The following is a 27,108-nucleotide window of genomic DNA, read 5'->3' on the forward strand; positions in this document are numbered from 1 at the left end:
GCGGCCGGTAACGGTCGCGGCCGGTAACGGTCGCAGGGCGGCGGCTCGAGGGGAGCCCGAACCGCGCGGCGCTGCGGGGCGTCCCGCGACCCACAGCGGCGCCCGTGGGTTCCCCCTAAGCACCGCAGGGGCCCTGGCGCTGAGGCGAGCGCTCCTGGCACACGCTTGGACACTTAATCCTCGTGCTTCAGCGTCGCGCTGAAAATTTTAGCGCTGTTTTGGGCTSTTTTTACTCGCTGTGCGTCACCGGAGCGTTTAATGCTATTTGTTCAGTGTGCATAGCTTGTGTGCGCCCACAGGAGTGTTCCAGGCTTCAGGTAGTAAAACATTTACCATCCCGTATGTGCCCGTGCAAATCTCTGCCCTGACTCACTCCTTCCACGCCTCGGCTAATCGGAATAAACTTGACGGCGCGCAAGGGGAAATAGCAGGGCGTTAAGAGAGAACCGTAAACGGCTCCGCTTATAAAGCGCCGTGTCAGTGATAACTTAGTACTGGGAACTAAGGGGTTTCCTGCAAAGGGATTCCCTGCAAGCCCCTGCAATGCAGCGGCGTGAGTGAAAGAGCAGAAGCTGCATTCAACTGTTGATTACACCCAAAACACAGACCCCCCAGAAGGAAGTAGAAAAATAACACAATGAAATAAAGGAAAATAACAACGTGACGAGGCAGCAGCCCAGCCGGAGAGAGCTTGCACGGATGCTCTCAGCTCTCTGATGCTGAGAGAGGCAAGGGCCACGGCAAAGCACACGCAAATCCTGCTCCTTCCAGCGACACGTCCCAGATCCCCCTATGGACCTCTGGGCTGTCTTTAAGGAACCCCTGAAAGCAGTTTATTGATTTTTAATCAATAGCTTTATAGTCACTGTAGCGCAACGTGGGCCCTCACCGCAAARTATATGGGGAATTGACATTGATGTTGATAATCAAAGGGCATTAAGGCCCGACGATCTTGTTCTACTGAAGTGCAAGTTGGTGGCCAAATTACCACCAATTCCCAGGAGCCTGTTTCCTTATTTTCACACGCATAAAACAGCTGTGGTATAAAAGCTTTATCACTCCGGTTACTCCACCTTCCAGTAACTCGGTTACTGTAAATACAAGAACAATAATCCAAGCTCTGGAACTTGTCAGAAGTCAAAAAGGTAACAGACAGCAGCAAKGTGGAGAAAGACACAATCATAGCTCATGGTGTCTCTTTTTTGTTGTTGTTTCCCTGACATACAAGACTGGAATCATAAGGCTTATAAAAGCACAAGGAAAATGAAATACTGTGGCATGTAGGTCTCATGACAGAAGCCAGGAACTGAAAGTGAGAGAGAGAAAAAGAGAAAACTACCGAAAGTATAAATTATTTAATAAAATAGTCAAATATAAAAGCCATGTACAAGCATTGAAATAAACAGAGTTGTTAGTTCTTAAACGAAGCTACCAAGCAAAGAACAAATTTTATGTCTAAATTTTTTAACACTTCATATTGACACATTTTGCCCCATCACCTCACACTGCCYGTTTATTCTCCTGTTGAACTCTGGCTGTGTAAACAAAACTTGGTCCGTCTGATTTATCTTTTGGGTCTATATTACTTCCCCATGTACAAGCCTTTGCACAAGGCTCCTAACAGTGGAGATGGTTTTGAAGTCCCATCCATTGTGACCATTTTGGATCACAGCTTCATAAGCCTTGCTATCAATTTTCTGTTTTTTAAGCCTTTTTCATTAAAGCACTTATTTAAAGCGATAGTTTATTTAAATAAAAATACATTTATTTAAAGCAGTATTTAAAGCTATACTGACTGCCGGCTGTTCTGAAGGAGCAACTGTCCTATTTCTCAAGAAACCTCCTTGGGAAACGCAGGGCTAGAGTTCCATCTTGTGACCCAGCCATCGTAACTTAGGAGATGTGTGGACAAGCTCTATCAGTCAGCGAGCTGTCCAAAATTTTATAAGAGCTTTGGCTTCTCTGAATGGCATTTTCCTTCATTTCAATTCCCATTCAGAATTTCCACCTTCAGCTTTTTTTTTTCCTTTTTGTGCCCCTAATGGTTTCTGTGCTTCCCGAGGGGATTGCTAGCCCGTGAGAGGGGCTGGATTGCCAGTAGTCTTGAGATTAAATAGGTCTGTAGCTGTTAGCAGCTACAAAATTCCCAGGCTGTGAGTGCTTCTTGTGTATGCTGCAAGCAAAGCCACAGCTGTGTGTGTTTAAAAAAAAAACAGTCCTAATCTTTTCTGAAGTCAAGTTAGATCAAATGCTCTGAAAACTCCCTTTACATAAACTACAAAATAATGGAATGGACCCGGAATTGCAGTGTGAAAAAACATATGCGGTGTAACATATGGAATAGGAAAGGATCTTGATATCAGAAGTACTGATGCAGACCAGACAAAGGAAAAATAATCAACAAAAAGACTCCATCTGAAGCTCTTCTACTTGAGAATTTGCTCTGGAAGCTCAGCAAACGTGTTTTACACACCAGTTATACGCTATGCCTGCCTGTCTACGCCACTAACAAAACCAGTACCACCGGCTTTGAACTGATTGCCAGAGTTAGACCTCGCTAATAGAAATGTGAATTTCTAGCATCAAACTTCATCACCAGCCAGCTGCTACTACAGTAGCCTTCAACATTTAGATGCAAGCAGTAGCTTTGGCATTTTTGATAACATAAAACCCGTAAGAAAAAGCCGGAAGGCCGAGAATACTCCCTGGACCGAGGGGCTTTTCAGTAAGTGCTGGCAGCATTTTGTCATCCACCATCCTTAGGACACGGCCATTCAGCTTAATAGACCTAAAGGAAGAGAGATGGTTGTAGCAGCTATTTTTTGGGTTGCTCTCCAGTGCAAATACCTCTTGCAACTCAACTGCAAACGCCAAGTCCTGTGTTTCTTAACCAGCTTGGGGGGTAGCACAAACCTTCCCTTAGGGCTTCACCTCTGCATGCACATACACGAAGATACCCTGTGCTGGGTCCTCACCTGGAAAGTATGTTCTCCTTGCCGTGCGGCAGGAGAAGGTATTCGTCCACGTGCTTGCTAGATAAGCTCTTGGGCAGCTGCAAATATCTGGTCGCGTTGTAGAGGTTCAGAGCGAACAGCGTAACGTCGCCGTCTCTGTACTTTGGGCTGAAAAGCGAGGGAGGAAGCGCGTTGATGAGCAGGTAACCACGCAGCTGGGCAGAACCCAGCGCTGCCCACAGCTGGGTGGCCCCATTGCTGGGGACAGGAGGGGCATCCAGGAGCGCCCCACACGCCGGGAAAGGGGGCCCGTGCACGCCGGGCGCCGGGGCAGGGAAGGCGCCGACTGCTGCTTTTACACATCAAGGACCACGAGGCATTGAAGGGAGGACACGGAGCGGCTCAAGACTCCGGATAGGGAGACGAGAGACGCCCCTCTCCCAAGGCTGGGGTTGGGACCGGTGTTTGTGCTCCCTGTGCAGGAGCGCGCGTGCTTACTGGTGCGTGTTGGTGCAGTGCAGGTACACGCGGAGCTGCTGCTGGGCGCCTCCCTTCAGGCCAACGCGCAGCACCTTGGTGCCCACCAGCTTCTTGTACAGCAGCGACAGCCAGTAGTCCTGTGTGGGGACACACATGTGCACTGAGAACCGCTGCCTGTCCTGAATTCCTCTTCGTCATYCTCGCTCTGCCCTCCCCTCCCTTCCTGCAAGATGTGGGTGGAAAGACCAAGGCCAGAAAAACGCTCCCTGGCATAAGAACTACCTGGAACTGCAGGACAAAACTTCTCTTYATATTCCTTTCCTTGTTTTATGTTCTTTATGAGCCTGTAAAAAGCACAATTTGGAGACAGAAAAACTGTTGTATACGTACCGGCAAAGGTTCAAAATTTGCATCCACCAGATGGTAGGTTCCTGCTCCAAAGAACACCTGCCTCATCACCACGTCAAGCCCCTGCCTGGCCGCAAGGCCAAGTTTGTCCAACCACCTGCCAAAGAAAGGAGGCACAYGATGGGCACATGGAGTTGCAGTCCAAAGCTGAGCTCTGCTGCCTCTCTCTGACCGACATGGGAAGTAGAAACAAAGTCTTAATGCTGACATTTGCTTAAAATTATGCGACTGAATCAAATTCACGACTTGCAATGACTACCATACCAATTCCAGACTGCATCTGACTTGCAGCCTGATGTTATRGATTAATTTAAGCCCCCTTGTTGCTGTCCTTACCAAAGAAACAAGATACAGACAAGGGAAAMCAAAAGCAGGATGCGCCCTTGAACTGCCCAAAAGCATAAAATTTGAGAAATCATCACAGCAAATAGCAAGGTTATCTGTGAACCACACACACCGTTGCCATTTTGATCTGCTAACAGATCATTTGAATTGCTAAGAAAAAATCCATGTTTTTGTTTCTCTCGCTGTGACAAATCACTAAATCGGGCACCCTTGGAGAAAACGTAGATATTACTTTGGCTAATTATTTCACAGTAGTCCAAGTGTGACAGAGAGAAAGGACACAGGGTTAGTCGCTGGTCTCAGGCTCTGGGACAAGCTAGCTCCAACTCAACAAGCTTTGGTCAGCGAACACAGCATTGTTACTGTGTCTTTGGGAAGCAAAAGCGAATCCTACTGACCCTGTGGGCATTTAGAGGCCCCAAAATGGCATATTTTCAACTGTACAAAACTGTATAACTTACAACACGTGCTATTTTACTCACATAAAGCCAGCGACGTATGTGTTGGACAGTTTGGGGGCGCCTCCTCCATASGCTGAGCTGGTTTCTCCCAACCAAACCTTCTTATTGGGTACGGTTGCGTCAACGATCTAAGCAGCGTCACATAGGAAAGAAAAGGAAGAGGTGGTTATTGAGYGTATGGCTTATGAAATAAATTAATAAATCAATAAAAAAATCTGTGCTTCAACCAAATGCCTCGGCAAGCAATTTGCATTTAACGGGTGGTAACATTGACTGAGGCAGGATGTTGTAGAAATTTTGATCAGCACAACCATAAAAGCAGTATTTTTTCCCCACATCTGCTCACATTTAGAACTAGGAAAACCTYGCTAAAGACGATTCTCTTTCTGTAAGCCTTCCCAAGCTGAGTAGCTTTATACTTTATTTTTTYTTCCTGCTCTCAGGATCTCTAAATCCTGTGAAATGCGAGCAAAAACCTACAGCAACTTTTGTAGATGTGCACAGTTTCTAGCACAGACTGTTGCTCTTGAGTGCATCTATGAGCAGTGTTGCTGATATGTGCTTTTGAGGATTCACCCTGACCGTGGCACCTGAGCATCCTTACTTCTTGCTAGGGAAGAAGCTCTATTTGACCGCGGATTCTGTTTTGCTCATGCTACAAGGTGTGAACAAGTGAACAGGCTGACGCACCTCAAGGACGTCACGTATCGCTGTGGAAAAAGAATCCAGCACTTCTGGGCTCAGGAAATCCTCTCTTGTGGCATGTCGTCCRTTCACGTAGTAGCTGAAATTGGAGGAGAAAAGCACAAAGTTAGGGAAAAATTCGTCCAGGGGTACAAAACAACAGAACTCAGTCAGTCAGTGCATTTATKCACATCCTCGCTATGTTTCTGTCCAGTTTTTATTTTTGTTTGTAAATGTACAGGTATGCTATTTATCTTTAAGGGACTTCCAGAGAGGATAACACGGACTAAGGCACGATATCACAGAAATTTTCATCAACAAGACTAGAAGCAGCACATTTATTTCCCCAAGGTATCACATTAGTCATTTAAGATTAGAAACATATCAGTTAATATGAGTCAGGTTCTGTATTTCTTCTCATGCTGAGTGTTATTGTATCGCTATGTGATAAGTTGCCTTACAGTATAAAGTTAAACAGAAGAAAAACATCCCATGGCAGCTTCTCACTTGCTCTTTCGGCACTTGGGAGGGGACTGGGATGGGGACTCCATCTCAGTCTGACTCCTGGGGGCGCAGAGCTCCCTTTGCTTTAAGGGACACACGTTTCCTTACAGCTCTTCAACAGCATTTGCTCCCTGCACCTCTGAAGGGAACAGTTTGGCCRAAACAGCCCGTGCTTGAAACACGGCCCGTGGGTGCACTCCCCACCCTACCTCCATTTCTCGCAGTGCAAATATTTAGCAAGCAGAAGGACCTTGTGTGTGTCACTTCCATCACTGCTCTGCTCAAGTTATAAATTCCTGGCCGTGCTTTCAGTTTTGGCACTAACCAGCTTCTCCGGGCACCTCCTTGCCCGGATCTCTGTAACACACTCCCTCAAGTGATCTGCTTCTTGGGAGGGAAAGAGGCATTCAGAGTGGTACAAGGAATCGTTCCAATGGGTATTTCCCTCCCCGCTTCCCATAAATAAGTTTAAATCAACATTTTCATGGCAGCTTCTCCATTACAAGCAACYGGACACGTGAGTGGTACTTACTGATGCCAAGTGACAGAATCAATCACCTTCCCTCCCGACTTCAGGAAGCTGCCAACAAAGAGCACAGGGTTGTTAGGAGGGTTAATTTATGTTTGTGCAACACGGGGAGATTTCTTGGGTGAAAACAGCGCAAGAGCCAGTGTTTAACTGGAAGACATGTGGATCAGTGAGGTACCGCTAACGTCTTAGTCGTAACGGGCGGAGAAGTTTAAGCRTAAGATTTTGCACGCAGGTAAGATTTCAACCGCCCTTCGTGCAAAAAAAACAATGATTGCAAATTAAGAAAAAGCATCAAAACAAATCAGGCCTCAGTTAAGCTGGACTTAGGCATGTTGATTCTCCATCCCCGGGACCGCACCAGCTCCTTGGGGCGTGCGGCATCCCTGCTCACCTGCGCAGCAGCTTCTGCGTGTGCTTCTGCAGCTGCCCCACGTCCGGCCCGTAGAGCTGCGCGCGCCRGTACAGGCTGTAGCCGTCCAGCACGTGCCGCAAGTGAACGAAGTCCTGCCCCAGCTGGAAGCCGTCGATGGAGAGGCCGGACTTCTTCCTGAAGCTGTTGGGCTCTGGGAGAGACACGTGCACCTCAGTACCCACGGCTCATCGTGAGGGACAAGGTACCAACCYTCTGTTGGCTTTGCTCCCCATAAAACAGTACCTCGCTCTTCGGGGCATCACCCAAAACGTGCCCTTAAATACACGTTGCTCTGAGCACCAGCCCGTACCGCGTGGTTTCCAGCCCACCCGCTGCCTCTCTTGCCCCCGACCCACGTTGCTCTCACCGTTCCCCAGCTCCCAGGACATGTTGTAGCCCTGGGACGCGCAGTAATCCAGCAGCAGCYGCGCGTTGGAGCTGTCCCACTGCAGGCCGTTTTTCCGCAGCAGGGCATTGAGCCCGAAGATCAGGTGAAACTGTGAACAGTTTGCGAAGCTGTACAGGATGTCCACTGTGTTTCCTGCACGATGGAGGAACACCACAGAGACCGYTTATTTCCAAGGTCCACTGTGATTATGGCTTTAAAGCCAAATAAAATCTGCATGATATGCMCTTAACCTGCTGCTGTACCTATAGGTATGCTGGCCTTTCAGAGCCAAACCGAAAATCCCAGCCCCAGTGAAGCTTGTTAAACATCATCCTGAAATATGCTGAGATTTGCTTAACTCTTGCAGTGGCTGAATATTTTTAAATAAATAAAGGACAGAGTGGAGTATGCTTTTGTTTAAGAAACATCTCAAGGACTTAGAGAAACCTTCATTTTTGGTGGCTTCAGGTCTTACCTGCCCATGACACTCTTGCCCTGGAACAGCGATTTGCAAGCACCAGATGCCATCCAAGCATAAGAATCTATCAAAATCTTACTTGTAATGGTGGTGTTCTTGTGCTTTTTCCAGTACTGCTCCTTAAGAATTAACTTCTCTTGGGCGGGCCACTGGGCGAGCAGCAGGTTCTCAACAGCCGAAAACCCAGACCTTAATCCACAAGCCTCTGCAAGACAGAATAAAGCGTGAGCCCAATGAAGCTCCCATTCCCCCAACAAGGGTTCGATGTGCCAAGGGCTGTGTCCCTCACCAAGAAACGTAGGGAGATGTGTAGAGCTGAGAGCCGCTCCTGCAGATCTGTGGAACTCACCTCTACTTTCGTGACTACGGTAGGGTGCCCACCGCTGCCCAGCGCCGGAGGAGCAGATAAACAGGCTCCCCACAACAACGGCACATGACTAATGCTCCTAATGTTTASGAGAGATACAAGGCTCCGCTTCCTGCTCCTGTGTGATGGGGACTGTTGGCAGCGTTTCCTGTGCCGCAGTAAGAGCTGCTGACTGTGTTACGAGAACRAAATTAATACCCTGGCAGAAGTCTGCAGGCTTTTCGCCCATACACGTAAATACGGTTTCTGATTTTCTACATAATTTCTACAAAAACTCACAGAGGATGCCACGATAAACAACAGAGGAAGTTAAAAGCAGGCCAAAGTGACACATGTCCCAAAGGGAAGCAGCCTATTCAAGAAAGGAGCATAGGGTGAAAATAACTCTTCCAAACCTAGCACTAGCTGCTTGCACTTATTTACTAAGGACTACTCTTTTTTATTTCCTTATAAAACTACTCTAGAGTAYTTAATATATTTTAAAAGAATTTAAGGGTTAAAAAAAGGCTTTAATTCAGGGAACTCAAAGGAAAAATATTTGTACCCAGGGACGAAACATAAAAAAAGTTAAGACCATCAGGTCAGGGTCAGTTTATCTAAGTCACTTATCTGAATGTTAGGAATATGGTGCTCACCGTCAGCGTAACTCTGGCTAGCAGAAAGCTAGACAAAACAAGCAATTTGCTCGGAGCTGGTTGTTTTTCTGGGTGAAACTGCAGCTTTTGAGCTGACCTTGGCTGGCTCCCACCTGCTGGGAGGGCTGCAAATGCTGTGGTGGCCTCACAGAAACGGGCATTGGGCAGCAAAGTTGCACAGGGGACCATATACATCAGGGATGTGTTCAGCAGCCCTCCTCGTTTTCACATACACCCTGGCAGAGCTCGCTGCTTTAATTGTGCTGGAGGAAAAGAGGGATTGACAGATTGTGGGGAATTTAGGGAAGTGTGTTAGACAGTGGGAGAGACACGGAGCGGGCCCAAAAGAGAATAAGGTCAATGTGGAGGTTAAGTTGGGAAGATCCTTATGGAAGGGAGCAATCCTGGAGCAGAGAAGCACGAGTGCTGCAGTCACACGTTTGATCCATCTGCAGCACCTTTCGGAGCAGTTCATTACGGGTTAAAGAACAGGGTGTTCATTGCACTTTACCTTGCTTCACCTGAAGCTCCTGAAGGATTTTCTCTTCTAAGGTTGAGTCCCTGCCAGGATCGAAGATGAGAAAATCYGTTTTGGTGCCGCCAAACCTCAGGAAGCCTGGGGACAAGGCTCTGGCGAGGGTGCGCAGCCTGGGGTTGCTGAGGGAAGGATGTCCAGAAACGGGAGACACATCAGTGAGGCCGAGTMATACCGAGGGCTCCATCTCAAGTCCCTCATGTGCCTGTAATTCCCATCATTGTTTTATATAAAAGGATCACTGCAGGCCGAGGGATTCGGAGGGCTCAAAGGAGGCTGTGTGTGAGGGAGAGGTGTGCGGCTGTGTGCCGCAGCAGGGAAAGTTAGGGAGTGCTTTGAGAACAGGCAGTTTTTCTCCCCTGGGTACTTGGGATTTTGCTTAGGCAAAACCAACCTAATGGTCCCACGAGGACCTGGACATAAATCTGATTTCCACCATCCCGTCCAATTGCCCTAAGCTACAGGCAACCTAAAAGCTTTTCTGCCGAAGACAAGAAAGGGGAAAGGGAGCATCAGACAAGGCTTGATGCACGAGCGGTAGCGCTGATAGCGCTGCGCCGAGGAGAGCGGGGCCGATTGCTGCCCACCAACAACTTCCTGCTCGCAGCTTTCTAGCCTCATCCTGATCCCGATCCTGATCCCACAGCAGCTGCTGCTTTCTAGCCTGATCCTGATCCCTTCCCGATCCCAATACTGATCCCAGAGCAGCTGCTGCTTTCTAGCCTGATGCTGATCACAGAGCAGCTGCTGCTTTCTAGCCTGATCCTGATCCCTTAGCAGCTGCTTCCTTCTAGCCCCATCCTGATCCCGACCCCAAACCCGTGGCAGCCGCTGCTCTCTGGCCCCATCCCGCTCCTCCTCTGCTGCCACTGGCAGGTCTAAAGGTCGCAACCGCAGCCGCTTCCAGGCAAGGTGGGGTCCCCCTGCCGCCACCCTGGCGAGAAGGAAGAGGTGAAGGAGGGAGCCTAGGGAAAGGCAGGACTGAAGAAATAAAGGGGGATTTGAAAAGGAGGATTCAAAGGCAAAAAACAGAGTAGCTTCGTGAAGGGTCAAAAGGAGGAATGAAGAGGTTAAAAAAATAAAAGCAAAAATGCGAAACAACTTCTGCAGATTTTGAGCTCCGATTTCTAAAGCTGTCGCCAGGACAGAGGTGCCCAGCCCCTCTACGTGGGACCCTCCTCGCTCGGAGCCGGCTGCCTACCTGAGGAAGGTGACGTATCGCGGGTCCTGGGCCAGGCTGGCGTCCAGCGTGAGCGAGAGGAAAGCGGGGCTCACCTCCCTCACGGGCCGTCCCCGCAGCCCCAGGCTCAGCGCGGCCACCGCGGCCTCGCGCGGCTGCGCCGGGACTCGCGTGGGCAGCCAGCAGAGCAGCAGCAGCAGCATCCTCATCATCGTCACCATCATCATCCTCGCCGGGAGTGCTCAGCGGGGCCACGGAGCCGCTGCCCGCGCCGCGCGGGGAGCACTGCTCGCCCCAGCGCGCCAATCCGCGCTGCTCTTCCTGCTCCATGCCCGCGCCGCCGGGAAGGCCAGGAAGCCCCCGCCCGGGCGGAGCGCGTCCCCGGGCCGGCCCGCGCGCCCCCACGGCCCCGGGAAGCGGAAGGGCCAGCGGGCGAGCGGCCCCGGCGCCGCCTTGGAGCCTGGAGCTTTCGCCGCCCTTCCCGTCCCCAGCGCGGCCATCTCCTCCGCCCCAGGAGCAAGGGGCAGGTRGAAGGCTTTGCTCCAGCAAGCGCTGCTGGGCATTCACCAGCCCCAGCCTCGCTTGCATGGACAAGAACACTTAGATTCATCAGTTTTATTTAGCACAGTCAGGTCGGAGAGCCTGTCCTTACCAGCTGAGTTTAAGCATACACCTCTCCTACTCGGCTCGTTTCGAAATGCTCTTGCTAAGTCACACTGCACATTGCCCAACGCCTCTGGTTCAGCAATGGGCAGCGTGTCTCAAGTGTCCAGYGCTTCCTCCGTTCTCATGTGGCCGTGAATTAGCCTGGCTCGCGCTCACCCCTTCTCCCCTGCCCCTGCCCGCTCCAAATCTCTGCATTGCACAGCCCAGCTCCAACGGATCAAGGCAGACCCAATAAACGCCCACTTTCCGAGGAAGGGTGAGCTGCCGGTTGTGCTCCAGAGCGAGGAGATAGGGGAGACACTCCTGGCTGTGTCAGCCCGTGAGTCAGTGCCCAGTTTAGCGGCACCCTCCAGTCGTACGTCTGCACCGCCAGGAAGGGCTGGGGCAAAACGCTCTTTATGAAGTGCCTATCAAAGCAATAAGTCACGTATCTGTGAATMATTGGAGCATCCCGTGCATCACCCAGCCCTCTGAATAAACCTGGTGTTTTGGAAATTACCTGCGTGACAAATCCTTATGGCAAACCACTATTAAAGACATTACTACTGATGCAGAARATGTTAATAGTCATCGGCTGAGATAAAGCCTGGTAATCCCTGCACTGGCTCCTTTCCATCCCTAAAAAGGGGTCCTTGGTATGGAGATGCTTTGAATGGGTTTTCCTTGCTTTCCACCTTTCTTGCTGTTGAGGCTGAAAATCCACACTCCAAATCCCTGCTCTGGATTCAATGGATATATTGCAGACAGCGAGCATGAAACGCCTAGCATGCATTACAACCCAGCAAAGTCTTGTCCTTGGAAAACTGTACATAGCTAAATATATAACAGCCATATGCATTAAATGGGATGTATTTTTAGGCTTTTTTTCCCCCACATTGCATTATATCAATTTCTAAATCCTGCAAAATAAGGATGAATTATGGCCAGGRCTTAAAAACGCTTGTGCTTTTTTTGAAGCTAGTTCCACGCAACACCCCGCTCCGCTTCCTTATTTCAGAGCAAGCTGCAACTGCCTTGTGGTTTGGAGAGGCCGTGGCTCGCGCCACCCTTCTCACGCAGCGCCCACCCGGCCTGTGGAACTGGGAGCTGAGAACAAACCTTTCTGGGAAATGAAACATCTAGAGGAAGGGCAGCGTTCCTGCTAACATACATGAACGCCTGTGGGGGTGGCGTGAGGACCGCGTGGGTCCGTACGCGCTCATATGGCTATTTAGGGAATTCGGTGGAAGTTCAGTACGCGGAACAGGAGAAATTGCTGCAACTTTGCAGCATTAACGGGGACGAACAAAGCTGCCTGTGGCAAACCACCACTTTATATGCTATATATTCCCACATAAAAYGAGCGTGCACTTGAAAACCACATGCATTTCTTTGAAGAGTTTGAAAATCCAGCTTATGTTCTCCAAGTCTCCCAAATTATTTCCACACCATTTAAAGCCATTGAAGTTTTTCTTCTCCAAAGCCTTGCTTCCATAGACTGCCCAGCAAAGTCTGGTATTTTGGCAAATGGAGGTACTTCGGGAAGCCTCCTGAGCTCAATTCCAGCACATAAAATCAAGTAAAAYGGCTTTAAAATGATGACAAACTGCGAACTGTCCGCACAGGACTCGCACGCAGGGGCTTTCTGGAACACGTAAATCACAATAGGTCCCATTCACACAATGAAAATTAACAGCTAGGCAGCAGTTGAAGCCCCACACTTCTACCAACCCTTCCCCAAATCGTTGTTAATAATCTGCACAGGGATTCCTGAGAGGCAGAGTTCAATACCTGGGGCAAAAGAAAACCYGTGAACAGAGGATCTAGTTTGCACAGGCTTTTTAAAAGTAGAATAACACATGTTATTAAAAAATTRCCAGCAACATATATACATCTATAAAATATGTATGAAATATGCATATGCATGAAGATATAAAATATGTATGAAAAATATGAAATACAGAACATCTGCATGACTTACCTTAACTCCAAAGGGCGTATCGTGGCTTTGTGCAGATAAGCTATTCATAACTGCTTCTTGGAGAAGCTTTAGGACGTAAAAACCCCTTGGAATCAAGGAGAGACTCCTTGCACAAGCTTTTCCATAGCATGGCAGCCAGCAGCATCCATTAACCCAATAAATTCCCACAACTGCATGCAAAATTGGTCTTTGAATCCAGTACTATTCTGCATTTTGAAATACCAGAGCATCTTCCAGCAGTGCCTAGGAAACGTAATTATCYTTTGTATTTCTTTTAAGCATACTTCATCCAAGGAGAAAGCATGTGCCATTGACTTCTCTCTAGGGATTTTAATGCTACACTCCTAGGTGTTAAAGGAGGCAGTGTGGAAGATGTGGGCTGGCTTATTTGGGTGGRCTACGCCTATGTCAGGAAAAGAAGCAAAAATCAGGTTTTCCACGGAATTTTGCAGTCTCCTCCCTGTCACTTCTAAGGACACAAGTACCTGCACAGGGTGCCTGGGGACACCGTGAAAATGGACCTATGAAAACTGTCTTTTAAAGCTACTTTAAATATACAAGCATTTATTTATTTACTATTAGCCATCATTTTGTCAAAATCAGTTTTACTTACAAGGGGAAGCATTAAGGGACATGCTTGGATAACCTCAGGGCTTGGCAGATACCGGTTCTGCATCTGAAGGCCAAATTKATTGTTTACTGATAGAGTGAACTATAAAACATGCCTTGATGTTTCCAAAACCACCCAAAATGTCAGTAACACGACTGCCTTGAGGTGCTGCAAAGCCTAGCAAACAAATGACTCACGCTGCCTCTGAAACTTGCAGTTTTCAAGTTCTTGGCCTGGTTTAATAGCAAATGTCCAAGCATTGCACTTACCTAAGCTTTTGAAGACACGGAACACCAGAATTGCTGCCTTAAAGCAATGTTTCTTGTAAATGAAGGCTAACCCGGGGAATTTCCTATCTAGGATGTCTCTAGTGTCACAACCAAATGGACAATATACTTTTTTATATACTTTTTTTTTTTTTTTTTAAGCATCAGCTTCTCTACTACTACCTCCTTTGCTGTAAATATCAATACAAACATAATAGCAGATCCTACTTGATTTAGAACGGTCTTGTTGCTCTGGAGCTGCAAACATAACAGTAGAATTGAGTCCAAGTGGCAATGCTTATTAAATTTTATCTTAGGTTTCCCTTGCTGAACAAAGGCCAACTGATTTTGCATTAAAAGGCCAAATTTTCATCTTGGCAATATATTGGTTTTACCACCTAGCTTTCAAGCCACCCATCGTACACCCAGTACCACAAATTTCTAACGTGCCACATACTGGTCACGTGAAGAAGTTTAAGACATCAGAGCTGAAAAACACTTGCAAAGCTACTTTCAAAAGCTCACCTGTGTGTCAAAACCAAACAAAATTTCCTCTCCAAGTAGGAATTTGGATACAAAATTATTATTGGATACAAAATACATACAAAAAAACAGGTATACAAAAAGCTTTAAATATTTATTATAATTATAGCAGCTTTATATAGGACAAAATTAAAAAAGTAAAAGTACTGGAATTTCATGGCTTCATGATTTTTTAATGAACCAGTTGGTCAGCAGGCCCCCGGGGTATCTGCAGGCATCCTCAGCAGTTCATCAACTTCTTCTTGCAATGCCGCAGCTTTCTCACTCAGCAGCATCTATAATTAAAATCACATCATTAGGAAACAAACACAAGGGCATTTGCTGTACTGCAAGGAAGGGTAAAAATAGATGTGTGTTCCCAGCTTGTACCTGTGTCTTTCACGATGAAACAAAGCAAAGACTGCTGCTGTCAGCAAGACTGTGGTTTCTCCTTCAAAGGACTAATATTTTCACTGGCATTACTGCTAATATATTTTACTGCTTAGGCATATGGGTATAGATAACACTGTAAAACCTTAGAAGCCACAAGATCCATGAAATACTAATTCACTTTTCAGTCTTATGCATTTAAGCACATAAAAATGACAGAAGGAACCCATTTGATCTAGTAGCTGTAAACAAAAGCATTTTTAACTCGAGGCATTTATTTTCAATGTTAAGGTGAGTAAACATACATGGTATCTGTCAGATTGCAATGACTTGGGGMCTGAAAGGTGAGGGCAGTGATTCACTCCCCATTTCCTCCGACAAGCTGTCAAACTTGGCTTCCCTCTTGGACAACTCTCCCTATCCTGCACACAAACTATTGGAGTAGTTGACATTTGCCTATCAGTCGGGTGCACTAAGGTCAGCACGTGCTGGCTTCCTTACACTTGTGCAAGGGTTAGACAACTCCTAGACCAATAATATCGCAAACAACAGTCGTACTTCAGCACCTCCTTAATCTAGACCAAAAAATTTCATCTCAGATATTCAAAACACCTGAAAAACTTCTATTATTTCAATATTTCACCCTTTTTGATAGGCGGATGGCTTTGAAGCAATTTTCTTATAACATTTTTACTCACTTTTGCAGATGAAACTATCTGTTTGGCTTGACGTCGTGACAAATGCTCAATCATCCTCACGAGCGTTTCTGGATTTGCATTAGCTAAGTGTGCTAAGGTTTTGTATCCTGCATTATAAAGCTGTTTTGCACGGGCCTGCAAGCAAAAAATTAAGGCGTGGTGAAAAATTATTAGGCAAGACAAAAACTGTCATCCAGTCTATCCCTGGATATCAATCTGACCCCCTTTGAACCACCCTCTGCAGAATACCCATCCTCTCTGCAACGGTGCTGAGCACCTGAWGGGCATCCTTATCCACAGCGACCCCTTACCGAGCAGATCCATCCCTCGCATTTTCCCTCCAATCTTACACAGCTTAATAACATTTCCTATTTTTCAGAGCCTACTAATACTGATTTCAGCATCCTCTTTTCTCAYCAGCTTCCTTACTGCATTCACTGTCACTGACATGAATGACCATTCTGCATTTTTAGCTATATAATAAGGGTTAATATCTGAAAAAATCAAGTCCTTAATTGTCTGTAGTTCAGAAGAAAGTTATTCAAGCTTCCACAGAAGTCAAGGAAAAACACACTTCCCTGTTCWAGACTACTGATAGCAGTTCTTTCCTTTAGTGTTATGAGTTACACCATGTTTGATATTTCTGCAGCTTGTGTTGTGACAGCTGGGAGCTCTCACGCACAGGATAGAGTCTCTGGAATTGAGAGATCGTCAGCACTAGGGARTTCTATCTGCTTCTTACTTGGGTTGGTCCTCTTGTGAAGAAWGGAGGCAARGCAGCCCCWACAGATTTGCCAGGCAAAGATGGTTTCTGGAGCAAAATTTCTTTCCATAAGAAGTAGTGCCAGATTCTTTACAAAATTTAAATAAAAATGCACTTTAGTCCAGTCACAGAAGACATATTTTGTTATAAACTTTTGTATGCTGAGTTATAAAGTAACAAAGCATTTGGTCATCTAACTACCTTGACTTTTTTCCCTCCTTTCCTTAGAGGAAACAAAAAAAGATGTATTTGATGACAGCTACCTATGCCTTTTCTTTTGATATAGTATTCAAGAATGGCCTACAGAAAATACAGTGTCCTCCAAGGTATCYGAGAACCAGAAACATTCAGTTATGGGAAGCAGTCACATTATTATCACCAAAAAAAACCTGCTAGCAAATACTTTGTGCTTTATTTCCCTGTTACTGCGTGCACAGTACACCTGATGGTCCAAATGATATCCACACTAGGGACTTGCCTCCCATGAAATGGTTTTAGGTAGCGCTCTGAGCAATATTTTCAAGAAAAGAGAAAATGAACATGTTTCTCCTGCATTCCTGCTACCACACTTTACATTTTATATTTGAATAGGAGTCTGTAGCTCAGAGGCTAGATTAATTTCTTATTTAAAATGTAAACATCACAAAAATAATTATAAAAATTCAAGTTCCCAATACATCTCCTATCTGAGAGTCGTCTAGCTTAAACTGTTAAGTCTTAAACCTGTTAAGTGTTAAACCTTAATGCTGAAAAGACTTGGATTCTGGTTTTTTTGTGTGTGGAACAGCAACATTCTTGGATTCTGGTTTTTTGTGTGTGGAACAGCAACAGAGAAGTTGCTATTTAAGAGCTCATGAACAGAGAGCCAGGTTTACTGACCTCTAGAACGCCTGCTACTTCCATCAGGGGGATGAGCTCTGCCTTAACACAATAGGTCAACTGTTTGGTAAGCTCTGTCAACAGGGCTTTATAAACCCAAAATTCCTCCAGTTCCTGAAAGGAGATTCAAAAACAGAAAAACAGTATTAAAGAAACTGAGACACAGGTCTATGCTCTTTACTACTGATAGAGCTCTAAGGCAAGAAGCATATATTTGGTTTCTAGACACAGGAAGCTGTTATCTGTAGTTACCCTCATTTCAAAACTGTGGCAGTGCGGAAGGACTAGCAATAATATATTTTAAATTAAGAGAAKCTGAGGAAGTTGTTCTCCTAGGATGACATTTTTGACACTAGATCTTATTTCAAATAGAACAAAACAAACCTCCATCATTTGCTTCATTAACAGCAGGTTCTGACACTGATTAAAGCCCTGCACATGAAAACCACTATGTGTTTTCGGTCATGCTTTTCTGAAGAGGAAATATACACTGTTTTGCACAGAAAATGGGAAATACAGCATCTGTTTTAAGTTCTAATATACCACAACCGAAAAAAATATTCCCTGTTTTGCAAAGCAGAAGTCCCGAARAAGGTGCTGAGATGTATTTAGGAGTACCTCACAGAAATGTAGGACACAAGAGGCAAAGGAAGCGGCAGACGTTAGGAGGCTTTGCACATATCCTCGGGACATATTAAATTTCTCCGCAACACTCCACACGTTGGTCTCCTTCAGCAGGCTATAAAGGACGAAGGACAGGTAGAGCCTGTTGATAACTGCACTGTCCACATTCTAGGAAGAAAGCAGGTGAAAACTGAAAGCTCACAGAATTCCAGATGTTCTGATATTGCAGCAGCTTCTTTACACGTAAAAACAAATGTGTTGTTACATGTGAAACATATTACRTGACATTAACTAATGGAATGAGGTTAAAAGAACCTTAATTATTGGAAGAACAGTTATAACACTCAAAATGCTAATGAAAAACATATGGAACATTTCTAAACTTTCAAATTAAAAGATTAAAATGTGTTCCTGTGAGAATGATAAGCTTGTAGCCTACCTTTCTGATAGCTTGTCCAGATGCCTTTTTTGTAACAAAGCTTTCAGGAACCCCCACAATATCTGCTATTCTTTGCTCTGCTGGACTTAGCTGGTTGAACTGAAAAAGATGGGTTACAACTAGAGTATTGTTTTCTGTTAAAAATCATGTTGTGATATGACATCTATTAGGTGTTCATGAAATATGACAAAAGCCACTTGAGCTGTACRATCAAAAACAAAGCTTATACCACAACCTTTACCAACTGACACCCCAGTGACTACATTTCCTGTAACTTAAAAAGTAATTAAAAAAAAAAAATCAATGAGCAAAATGAATATATGCCCTGATGCATGTCTGAAAGTCAGTTCTCACCTGTCTCAAGTATATCATCCAGTCCGGGTTACAGTTACCAATCATATCGTACGGAGTTGCCAAATAGAGAAGATGAAGGTTGCTCTCAAGAACGAGGCCTTCCAAACCCTTCTTCAGCTCTCTATAGAGGGTATTGCAGTGTGTCAGGTCTATAGATCCTAAAAGAGTTATCACAATTTTMAACAGGTATCCACAAGTTACCAGATAGACAGTTGATAAATACATTTCAACACGGGCACGGATTGTTTTCCATTTTCCAGAAAACGCATTTCAAATTCTACTTAAAAGTCTTGTGGCAACAAGGACAAGTTTGGACATGTCCTCTCAACAACTCAGCAGGCATCTCAGGTTAGTCATAGGGGTTATTTCCCTCCAAAGAGAACACTCCCTATGCCTTACTCTACTCTTGATAAAATAAAGTTTAAGCTCAAGGATTTGGAGGTCTGTGTATGGGTCACCCAAAAGCATCTACTAGCATTAWACATATTTTCAACCCATCCTAATTTCAAGGAAGAACTGAGAGATGAATAATTCTTGTAATTAGAATCACTAAGTTGATATAGAGAAACCAAGAAGGTAGCCACTGACTTGCATACATGTCAAGTTTGTGGGCATTTTTGGAACTTCAAYGAATTCTCCAGCGTTAAACTTCTGGAGCGACATGCTCCAAAACTTGCAGATTCTCATATAAATTTTGCAGACGTTTGGACAACCTATTCCAATTATCTTCTATGCCCTGTGTCCTCATGTTACGAAACAGAAAGCAGAAGTTCCTGATACACTATCGTCACTCCAGACCACATCCGGCCTARATTTCACAGATTCCCTTTCCCTTTAACTTTCTTCCTAGCAAAAGGAACTCCACTRTTTACAATACCTTTTCATAAAAGCAGATCACTTCTACTGTAATCACTAAAGAACTGTGTCCTGTTTTTGGTACAGGCCTGGTCTGACTTGCCCTGTCACAGGAATTCCAACTCCTTCCCACTGTGTTCAGTCATTGATTGTTCATTGTCTAACCCCATCAGTATTTAGGGCATCACATCATGTAATAATTAAAACAGGCACTACATCTATTTTCATTGCAGTTTCAGCAGACGGGCAATCATCCCAACCGGACGGAGATGAAAGGCTTTGYTGAAATAGGGAAAAAAGGACGAGAATGAAAAATACCTTACCTTTATACGTAGCTTTACCCAACTGTGTGATTGTTAGCACCGTTTGGGAATTATCATCCTTTTCAGATGATTTTCCTTTCACGAGTCCGCTTTCTATCAGATTTTCTACCCCTTCTTTAATTATATCCCAGAGGCTCTTCTCTTTAGAGAGCAGCTGCTGCTGAACACCCAGCAACGTATGGCACATAAAACTGTAGATTTCCTCAAGGGTTGCTGCAATCTGTRGCAGTTTTGCAAGTGATTAGCTTGGTCAAAAAAGGCAAGTGTCATTAYGCAGAACACGAATTACATAAACCACCCAAAAAGTTACTGAATACAGAGACATGGCACTATCCTGTTAACTGTCTTTACAGAATGACATAACAAATACTACAGTAGACAGTCTACCTATGAAGGCTCTGCGGGACCTATATTTTTATCTTTTCCATTATTCCTGCTATTGCACCACGTTCTACTGTTGCTTCTTGCTAGTCTTAAGCTTTTSAACAAATTAATTTTTTTTAACAAAAATGCAATAACGTAAAAATGCTTATCTAGAAGGAGATATAATTTTGACCTTGTCCACGTTAAAAAGCGTAGTGTTACAGCATTATTTGATACGCAAGTTAGGTAATAATACTAATCACAACTTTATCCTACTCATCTGACCAGAAGCCAGATGAACTTGGACGTTAAGTTGCTGAAAAAAAATCTGCTTTTACTGTAAAACCAGGTAAGAATCCCTTTACTTTCTCAAATGCTTCTGAATTTACAGAAAAAAACCCAAAAAACTAATACCTTCAATCCAACCAAAGACAGCAACAGGCTCTGTATCCCCTTATTGAACTCAGGCAGGAGATTGCTGTAACAGTTCTCCAAAGGACTGCTAATTAAATCTTGAACCTACAAGGAAAGAAATATYTTAATTCAGAGAAAATACTTCATATACCCAACGGGTTTGCATTGTCATTTTACAGCGCTGATATTCACCTTTTTGGCATATACAGAAAAACTACAGACATCTGAAATTTACAGTTGATGTCTGAAACCTTACACGACAGATAACAAAGGTAATGAGAAAAAAAYCTTGGAATTCACAGGTAATATAGAAGTCAAACACTTGCAACAGAAGGTCTAAGTAGGCCAGCTCCATCTCCCTACCCCATCAGCTTATTCACATCATCTTACAGTGGCCGAAACCTTCAGTTCAGGAAAAATTACCAGCTGCTTGTCTTTTTCTTGTGCTATGAGAATGCTTTCACCGGCACTGTCAATGCCAGCTCGGCCTGCCCTGCCGATCATTTGTTTGTACTGACTCTTCTTCAGGAACTCTCTAGCAACATAAGGAGCTCTTAAAATAACCCTGTTTAAAAAAGAAAGGGAGAAAGGAAACAGAGTAAATCCTACTAAAAAACAAAGGCAAAACAGACCACAGATTAGCAGTGGTCACTTTTTCCTCTGAGATCTAAACACACACACACACACACACAGAAGTAGATTATGTGCATCAGGCCCAAGTCATATGGAGTATGGTAGACACAATTAAGACGGGTATGATGAATAACATGGGCTTTCTAGTGATTCASACTTCATAAACTAAGTACTGGGCTGTGTTAATTCTGCCCAGAAGTCACTGACTCGTTTTGCCCTGCACGTCAGTAATGAAAGCAAAAGCATCCTTCAAACAGCACTGATACTTGCAACTTGAACAACGCAAAATCTATGGAAACCACAAAAAAACATTTCTGAGGAACAAACCTTCTGGCTGGTAGGTTGACCCCAGCAGCTAAAGTCGCTGTGCAAGCAAGAAGACAGAGGACTCCCGCAGAATAAGCTTCCTCTATACTTTTTCTTTCATCATTAGTAAGGCCACTGTGATGATAGGCAATACCAAAAGGAATGGTTTGCTTCAGAACAGGGCAGATGCTTCCATTTCCAATAGCCTTCAGATTCTTAATGAGATCTTGCTTCTCTTTCTCCCTGTGAGCTTTAAAATCTCTTGGAGGAGGAAGAGCATTGCTTTAGACTTTGRTCATTCAGTAAAACTTAACACAACAGGAAATAAATGCTTACTGTCTATTTCTGTAATGCCCAAGATGCTAAATAAGTTCCCAATATTAGAACTGTTTCCTTACTGGGTATAAATGGGACGAGATGTGGGGAGCAAGTACACAGAAGAAAGAAAAGAGTCAGATACCAGCTGCAAGTTAAGCTTATGGAAACATCAAAGATGGTTTCAAATTTGGTGAGGAAGGAAATTTATTGCTTTAATATAATGTCTTGATTACAACTTAACCTACTAGCCTATAAACATAYCACATCAGGCTTATGTGAAACTGAAGTTTTTATAAATGAAATCAATGATTATATTTACTTCTTTGTTAATGRAGCCTGGAGTTTTCATACTTTGGGCATGTACAAAAATATAATGAATAGATTAGGAGATATCTGGCTAAAATACAGCATCAAAAGTGATATAGAAAAAGCGTTAAGGAACCTGCAGAGAACAAGACTATCAGAACATAAATTAAACAGACTGGTTCTTTGCAGGTATTTCAGTGTGCTGTTACTTGCACATTTGTTCAAAAACACAAACTGTTTTGGAAACACATTTAATAAGAATTCTTGAACCTTTTCCAACAATTTATGCAGTTCCAACRTGGCATCATCAAAATAAATTCACTGAAGTACTTACTTCTCATAACCAGGGAAAGTCATTTTCTTGCTAACAAAAGTAAATCCTAAGTTTTGATAAAATACTCCCTATAGAACTAAGATGAGACATACATACTTGTTCAGATACTTGCACACCATTGCTGCCACATTCTCACAGTTCTTTTTAGTGGGACAAAAGATKAGGCAGGAGTATTTTGGAATAACTTCAGTCACCAGTGCAATAATATGGTCAGGGTCTGCTTTCTCCAGATTACTTGAATACTGTCAGAAAACAGATAGAGGTAGGTTTATTTGTTTATTTTACAAGCCATAAAATCAGCATTAATTTAACAATTCTCTGCTTCACTAGCCTAGTAATTTGCTTTAACATGACTTAAGTAATAACCACATGTTTTAATTATTTCCTTCTTGCTCAATTTTCAGTTAGCAACCCCACAGTCACGTCACCTGCTACTGGTAGTCTATAATTATTCACTTCTTCCATATAAGTCTGAAACAAATCTTTCTGTATTCTAAATCTAGATATCTATATCCAACTATCTATATCCCCAATTCTGTATTCTAACRGGCCAAAACTGATAAATATCTTCTTTTGTCATCTAAGTGTGATTAGCAGCCCAGAAAAATCTAACAAATGATCTTTAGCAATAGGTAACTGAAATATTCAAGCATAATTTTCCTCACATGGAAGAAGTACGGAAAGAGGAGAAAGTAGTTTCTTTTTATCCAAAAAGAAAAAAAAAAGAAAGCAGAAAACACAATAAAAATATAAGCATTTGGTATTTTACGGTTCTCCCCTCCCCAAAGCGTTTCTCTCACAGATGCTATGAACAAACGACTGTGCTACAGTACTCTGTGTTGTAAAAGCCACGCAAGCAAACTGAAGAAAAACATAATTTCATAAAAGCTGTTCAAAGGCACAAGCTTTAAACTCCTTGGTATTACCTTGAAGCTAAGGAGACGTGAAAAAGTAAAGCCACATTCTGCTTTGCTGTCAACTTCATAAATAGTGTCTCGTATTTTTATGTATTCCTTTAATTCTACCTTAGTGGATTAAGAAAGGAAATAATAAAATATGAGCTAAATTAGCAAATCTTCTCTATAAACTTTGTTATTACTAAGCAGTTTAAATGTCTCTTTCAAAGCATTACCTTCATGTATATAAATACACGTGCACGCACATACAAGCGCCTGTTCCCCATCAATGATTTTTTTTAAAAGTCAGCATTTCTAAATACCTGCCATGACAAAATAAGCACCTCCTTAAATAGAACACCAGACCTTACAAGCTACAACGCACGAACCATACGGATTCAAAAACTTAATCTAAGTTAAAATGATACAAATCACTTAACAGTAATCACAAGAGGATCAATTACATTTCTGCATGCATAAGCACATACAACATACTTAGATGTATACCAGAAGCATTAATACAGCTCTAACCTGTAACAAGCATTATATTACCTAATTTATAAAACTAAACAGAGAAAGTAACAAGAATTGACATAACCTTAACAAAAGCRCATTGATTTTCATGTCAAAACTGCTATTTACTAGTTTATGGYAGCTTGTGTACAGACCGGTCTGAAATTATTCGTATAGTAATCTGCTCGCAAGAACTTCTGCAGGTCCCCAACGTTATTTAAAGTTGCACTCATTCCAATGACTTGTGTATTTTCTGTAAAAGAGGACTTGAATTTACTGCCACGCTCAGCTTCTGTAACATAGCTGCTCCATTTTTGATTTTTAAGAAAAATATTTTCCTTAATGCCTGCTGACTCAGCAACTAGGGTGACTGAGGGTGCCCARAATAAAGCATTTTTAGAGCTTTAAGAAATCTTGTGGATGGAGCACTATTTAATATTTATATTTCATGTAATATTTCCTACTCACATCTCCATAAAACCTGCCACTACTGGCATGTAAGAGCAAAGAGTAACAGAGAATAAATCTTACAAATTAAACATTGAGCACCTGCATCTTATAATCATACAAGATTTTACATACAGTAATCAATTTCTGCTTTTTTGGAGAATACTCCCAATATCAAAACGGATACTGATTTCACTTTTGACAGCTATGTAAAATGTATACTTTTGTTGTTAATTATTGTAACAGTAAAAATACACCCAAAACATTCATAGAGCATTTCTGTTCTTATCAGGCGACTGACCATACACCCCAACATCCTACAAGATGCCAAATAAAAGTCTTCTATGATGATTTTGTTAGGCTGCAACATCCTGAGAAAAATTCTAGAGATTCAGTATTTGGCTGTACGGTGCTTTTGCACACAAAGAAAAAGCAGGAAAAAACCAACAGCCCTCACAAAGACTCTAAGCTTTAATACCGAACGTATACCCATGACTTTAAAGGGATGTATCTTAAAAAATAAAAATCACAAAAATCTCTTGAGAAACATTTAATTAGAAGAGTTAAGAGGCTTCTTCAAAGAAAGAGAAGAAATTTGACAATAATTTCTCACAGAGAAATTGTCACAAAGGCCTCTAAAATACTCAGCCCACYTTGACAGGGTAAAATTAGCAATTGAGTGATGCAAAATTGCTACGAAACAAAACATTTTTCAGAAGAAAGCCAGAAAAACAGAAATCTAGAATGGCAAGATAGACTTTTCCATCATTACAACACTTTAGCAATATTAACTGCAGCCATAACTTACTACTGGTGTAGAGAACTTTTGCAAGAGCCATTTCCAGAGTTGCACCACGACTTCCCTCGCCAATCATATGTAGCTGTTGAYGGAAACAAGAGGGAAGTGGAGAGAATATTACTGGCTAATAATATTTCTAGAAACAATCTATTACCTCTGATTACAGGGGAATTAGTGTCAGACTTCCTTTCAAACACTCATCTGGTCAATTTTGACTCAATCTTCTTCAAGGATCACCCCACTAGAAAAATATGTATTTAAGAGTCACAGAAAAACAAGCCAAAAGCAAGTGCATTAAGCAAAATTTGCCTTCCACTTGCTTAGATCACACAGGTCTCAAACAGGCATTTCCTAGCAGCAAAGACACAGATCTTTGTTTCAGCTTAAACCAATTCTATACAGTGGAATTAGAAGCAGTGCTTATAATAGAAGGTAATAGTATTTTCGTCATATCCACGAGAGAAATAACGCAGAACTTGTAAATTTTCTCCCATTTAGAAGCCAAGGCATTTAAATAAGCTGAGTCAACCTAAAGCACAAATTCAGTTCACCTGTGGGATGCCACGAGCGGGGAGAAAGCCCTCCAATCCAGCTGTAGTAGCCAAATTCTCTACAAAAGCAGAATAAGAACCAACTTGTCCAACTCTATGTGATTTACTGCATTCCTTTTGATTTAGGTAAGACCAATGACACCATTTCAGGGATCACAATTTACAGGGCTTACAAAGTTTGCCCTGTAACATTAAGATACTTCACCACCTGTCTGCTCCAGTATTGCCTAGAGCCCAAAATGATAAACGGTGGTTACATAATTTAGCATCAACCACTCTAACAAGACAGATACTTCAACACAGAAACTATTATCCTGAGGTAGCACTAAAATCCTTTCATCTACAAAGGAAAATAACTTTAAAATACAGATTTTGGTTTCAGTTCAAGTTTGTAGATCATTAACTGCCAATGCAAAAGCCTGAAATTACACTATTTTATTATAAATACAAATACATAAAATCTAAGGAAAAATAAAAATAATTCTTGCAAATAACTTTGCCACACACCTCATCTACAACGACTAGACCCAGATGATCAATTCTTTCTGTTTCGATCAAGGAATTCACCAGRGCATGTCCTTTCTCTATTGTAGCAATATACAGGGAGTTTTTTACTCTTCTCTTGATTGGTGGAAATCTTCCTTTACTTCCTGCATATTCTTCAACCATGAAGCCTAATTCTATCCCAAAACTTGACAGACCCCACACCTAGAATAAAACACAGAAATATCAATCGGAGGGCAAACTCCTGCTCATCTTGAATGTCACAGCAAGCACCAACTCAGCAGCCACGTAGCCTACTCRGACCCTAGGGAACTGTTTTCAAAGGGCAAACACATTTGCTTTGAGTTTTCCAACTGCAAAAGCGCTTACAAACACTATAAACCTTGAATTAAAGCTGCTCTATAAAAGTCGCTTTTTTTCTTTGATTGGACGCAACAAAATACTTTCATTTATCGCAAGACTATTTCACTGGTAAGGTGCATAGCAGAGGAGGTGCCGGCCTGCAGAAGAACAGGTAACATCGCAAACTACAAATTGTTCAAAAAAACAGCTCACTTTGCTCCTTAACTCAGCATTTCAAGCAATTATCAAAACACATTTTCTTGCAAAACTGCTGAGACTAAAATCTGATTTACAGAAACAGCAACCACTCAGTTCCTGGATTATGTTTACATGAGATCATAGGCATGTTTTAAGTGCAGTTTCTCTGTAACTGGACAAAAGCCTGAAATGAGACTGTAGCCAAACTTTACAGCTAAAAGCAGCTATATAAACATGTGGAAAAAAAACCCAAAAAAGATAAACAATACCAGAAACAGCGTTTCCACACCTTTTCCTGGACAATGGCCACATACGGCAGGATCATCAGGACATCCTTCTGCCTGCAGAGCAATTCTTGGAGAATTAAAATTTCCGCTACCAGTGTTTTCCCACCGCTGGTTGGTAGCGAGTATATTAAGTTTTTCCTTTGTTGCAGAGATTCTAACGTTAAGCAATCGTGCTGCCATTCTGC

At 43.2% G+C, this 27,108-nt stretch overlaps 3 protein-coding genes across 3 annotated transcripts in view; all 3 read right to left on the minus strand.

Moving 5' to 3' along the window:
* COQ2 (coenzyme Q2, polyprenyltransferase) overlaps positions 1 to 914 on the minus strand; it is an 8,526-nt gene extending 7,612 nt beyond the window's left edge. Inside the window, exon 1 of the mRNA XM_026044672.1 lies at positions 890 to 914. Coding sequence (XP_025900457.1) covers positions 890 to 914 — 25 coding nt within the window. The remainder of the gene's footprint in view (positions 1 to 889) is intronic.
* Positions 915 to 1,403: 489 nt separating this feature from the next.
* HPSE (heparanase) lies at positions 1,404 to 10,566 on the minus strand. Its single transcript, XM_026044680.1, has 12 exons — positions 10,385 to 10,566; positions 9,160 to 9,305; positions 7,726 to 7,851; positions 7,148 to 7,321; positions 6,760 to 6,931; positions 6,369 to 6,416; positions 5,339 to 5,432; positions 4,670 to 4,776; positions 3,825 to 3,939; positions 3,453 to 3,571; positions 2,976 to 3,122; positions 1,404 to 2,788 (listed from the first exon to the last, which is right to left on the minus strand). Exons 1-12 carry the CDS (start codon positions 10,564 to 10,566, stop codon positions 2,629 to 2,631), a joined length of 1,590 nt encoding a protein of 529 aa, XP_025900465.1. The 3' UTR covers positions 1,404 to 2,628.
* A 3,996-nt stretch (positions 10,567 to 14,562) lies between these two features.
* On the minus strand, positions 14,563 to 27,108 carry HELQ (helicase, POLQ like). The gene is made up of 16 exons (XM_026044668.1): positions 26,926 to 27,108; positions 26,100 to 26,300; positions 25,051 to 25,123; positions 23,951 to 24,048; positions 23,313 to 23,411; positions 22,483 to 22,628; positions 21,450 to 21,689; positions 20,913 to 21,054; positions 20,490 to 20,594; positions 19,713 to 19,932; positions 18,535 to 18,692; positions 18,181 to 18,279; positions 17,736 to 17,909; positions 17,118 to 17,231; positions 15,476 to 15,610; positions 14,563 to 14,683 (listed from the first exon to the last, which is right to left on the minus strand). The coding sequence occupies exons 1-16, from the start codon at positions 26,959 to 26,961 to the stop codon at positions 14,597 to 14,599; spliced, it is 2,127 nt and encodes a 708-aa protein (XP_025900453.1). The 5' UTR covers positions 26,962 to 27,108; the 3' UTR covers positions 14,563 to 14,596.

Source organism: Nothoprocta perdicaria, unplaced genomic scaffold (genome assembly GCF_003342845.1).
Source record: "Nothoprocta perdicaria isolate Ctin4 unplaced genomic scaffold, notPer1 scaffold_376, whole genome shotgun sequence".
Classification (NCBI taxonomy): Eukaryota; Metazoa; Chordata; class Aves; order Tinamiformes; family Tinamidae; genus Nothoprocta; species Nothoprocta perdicaria.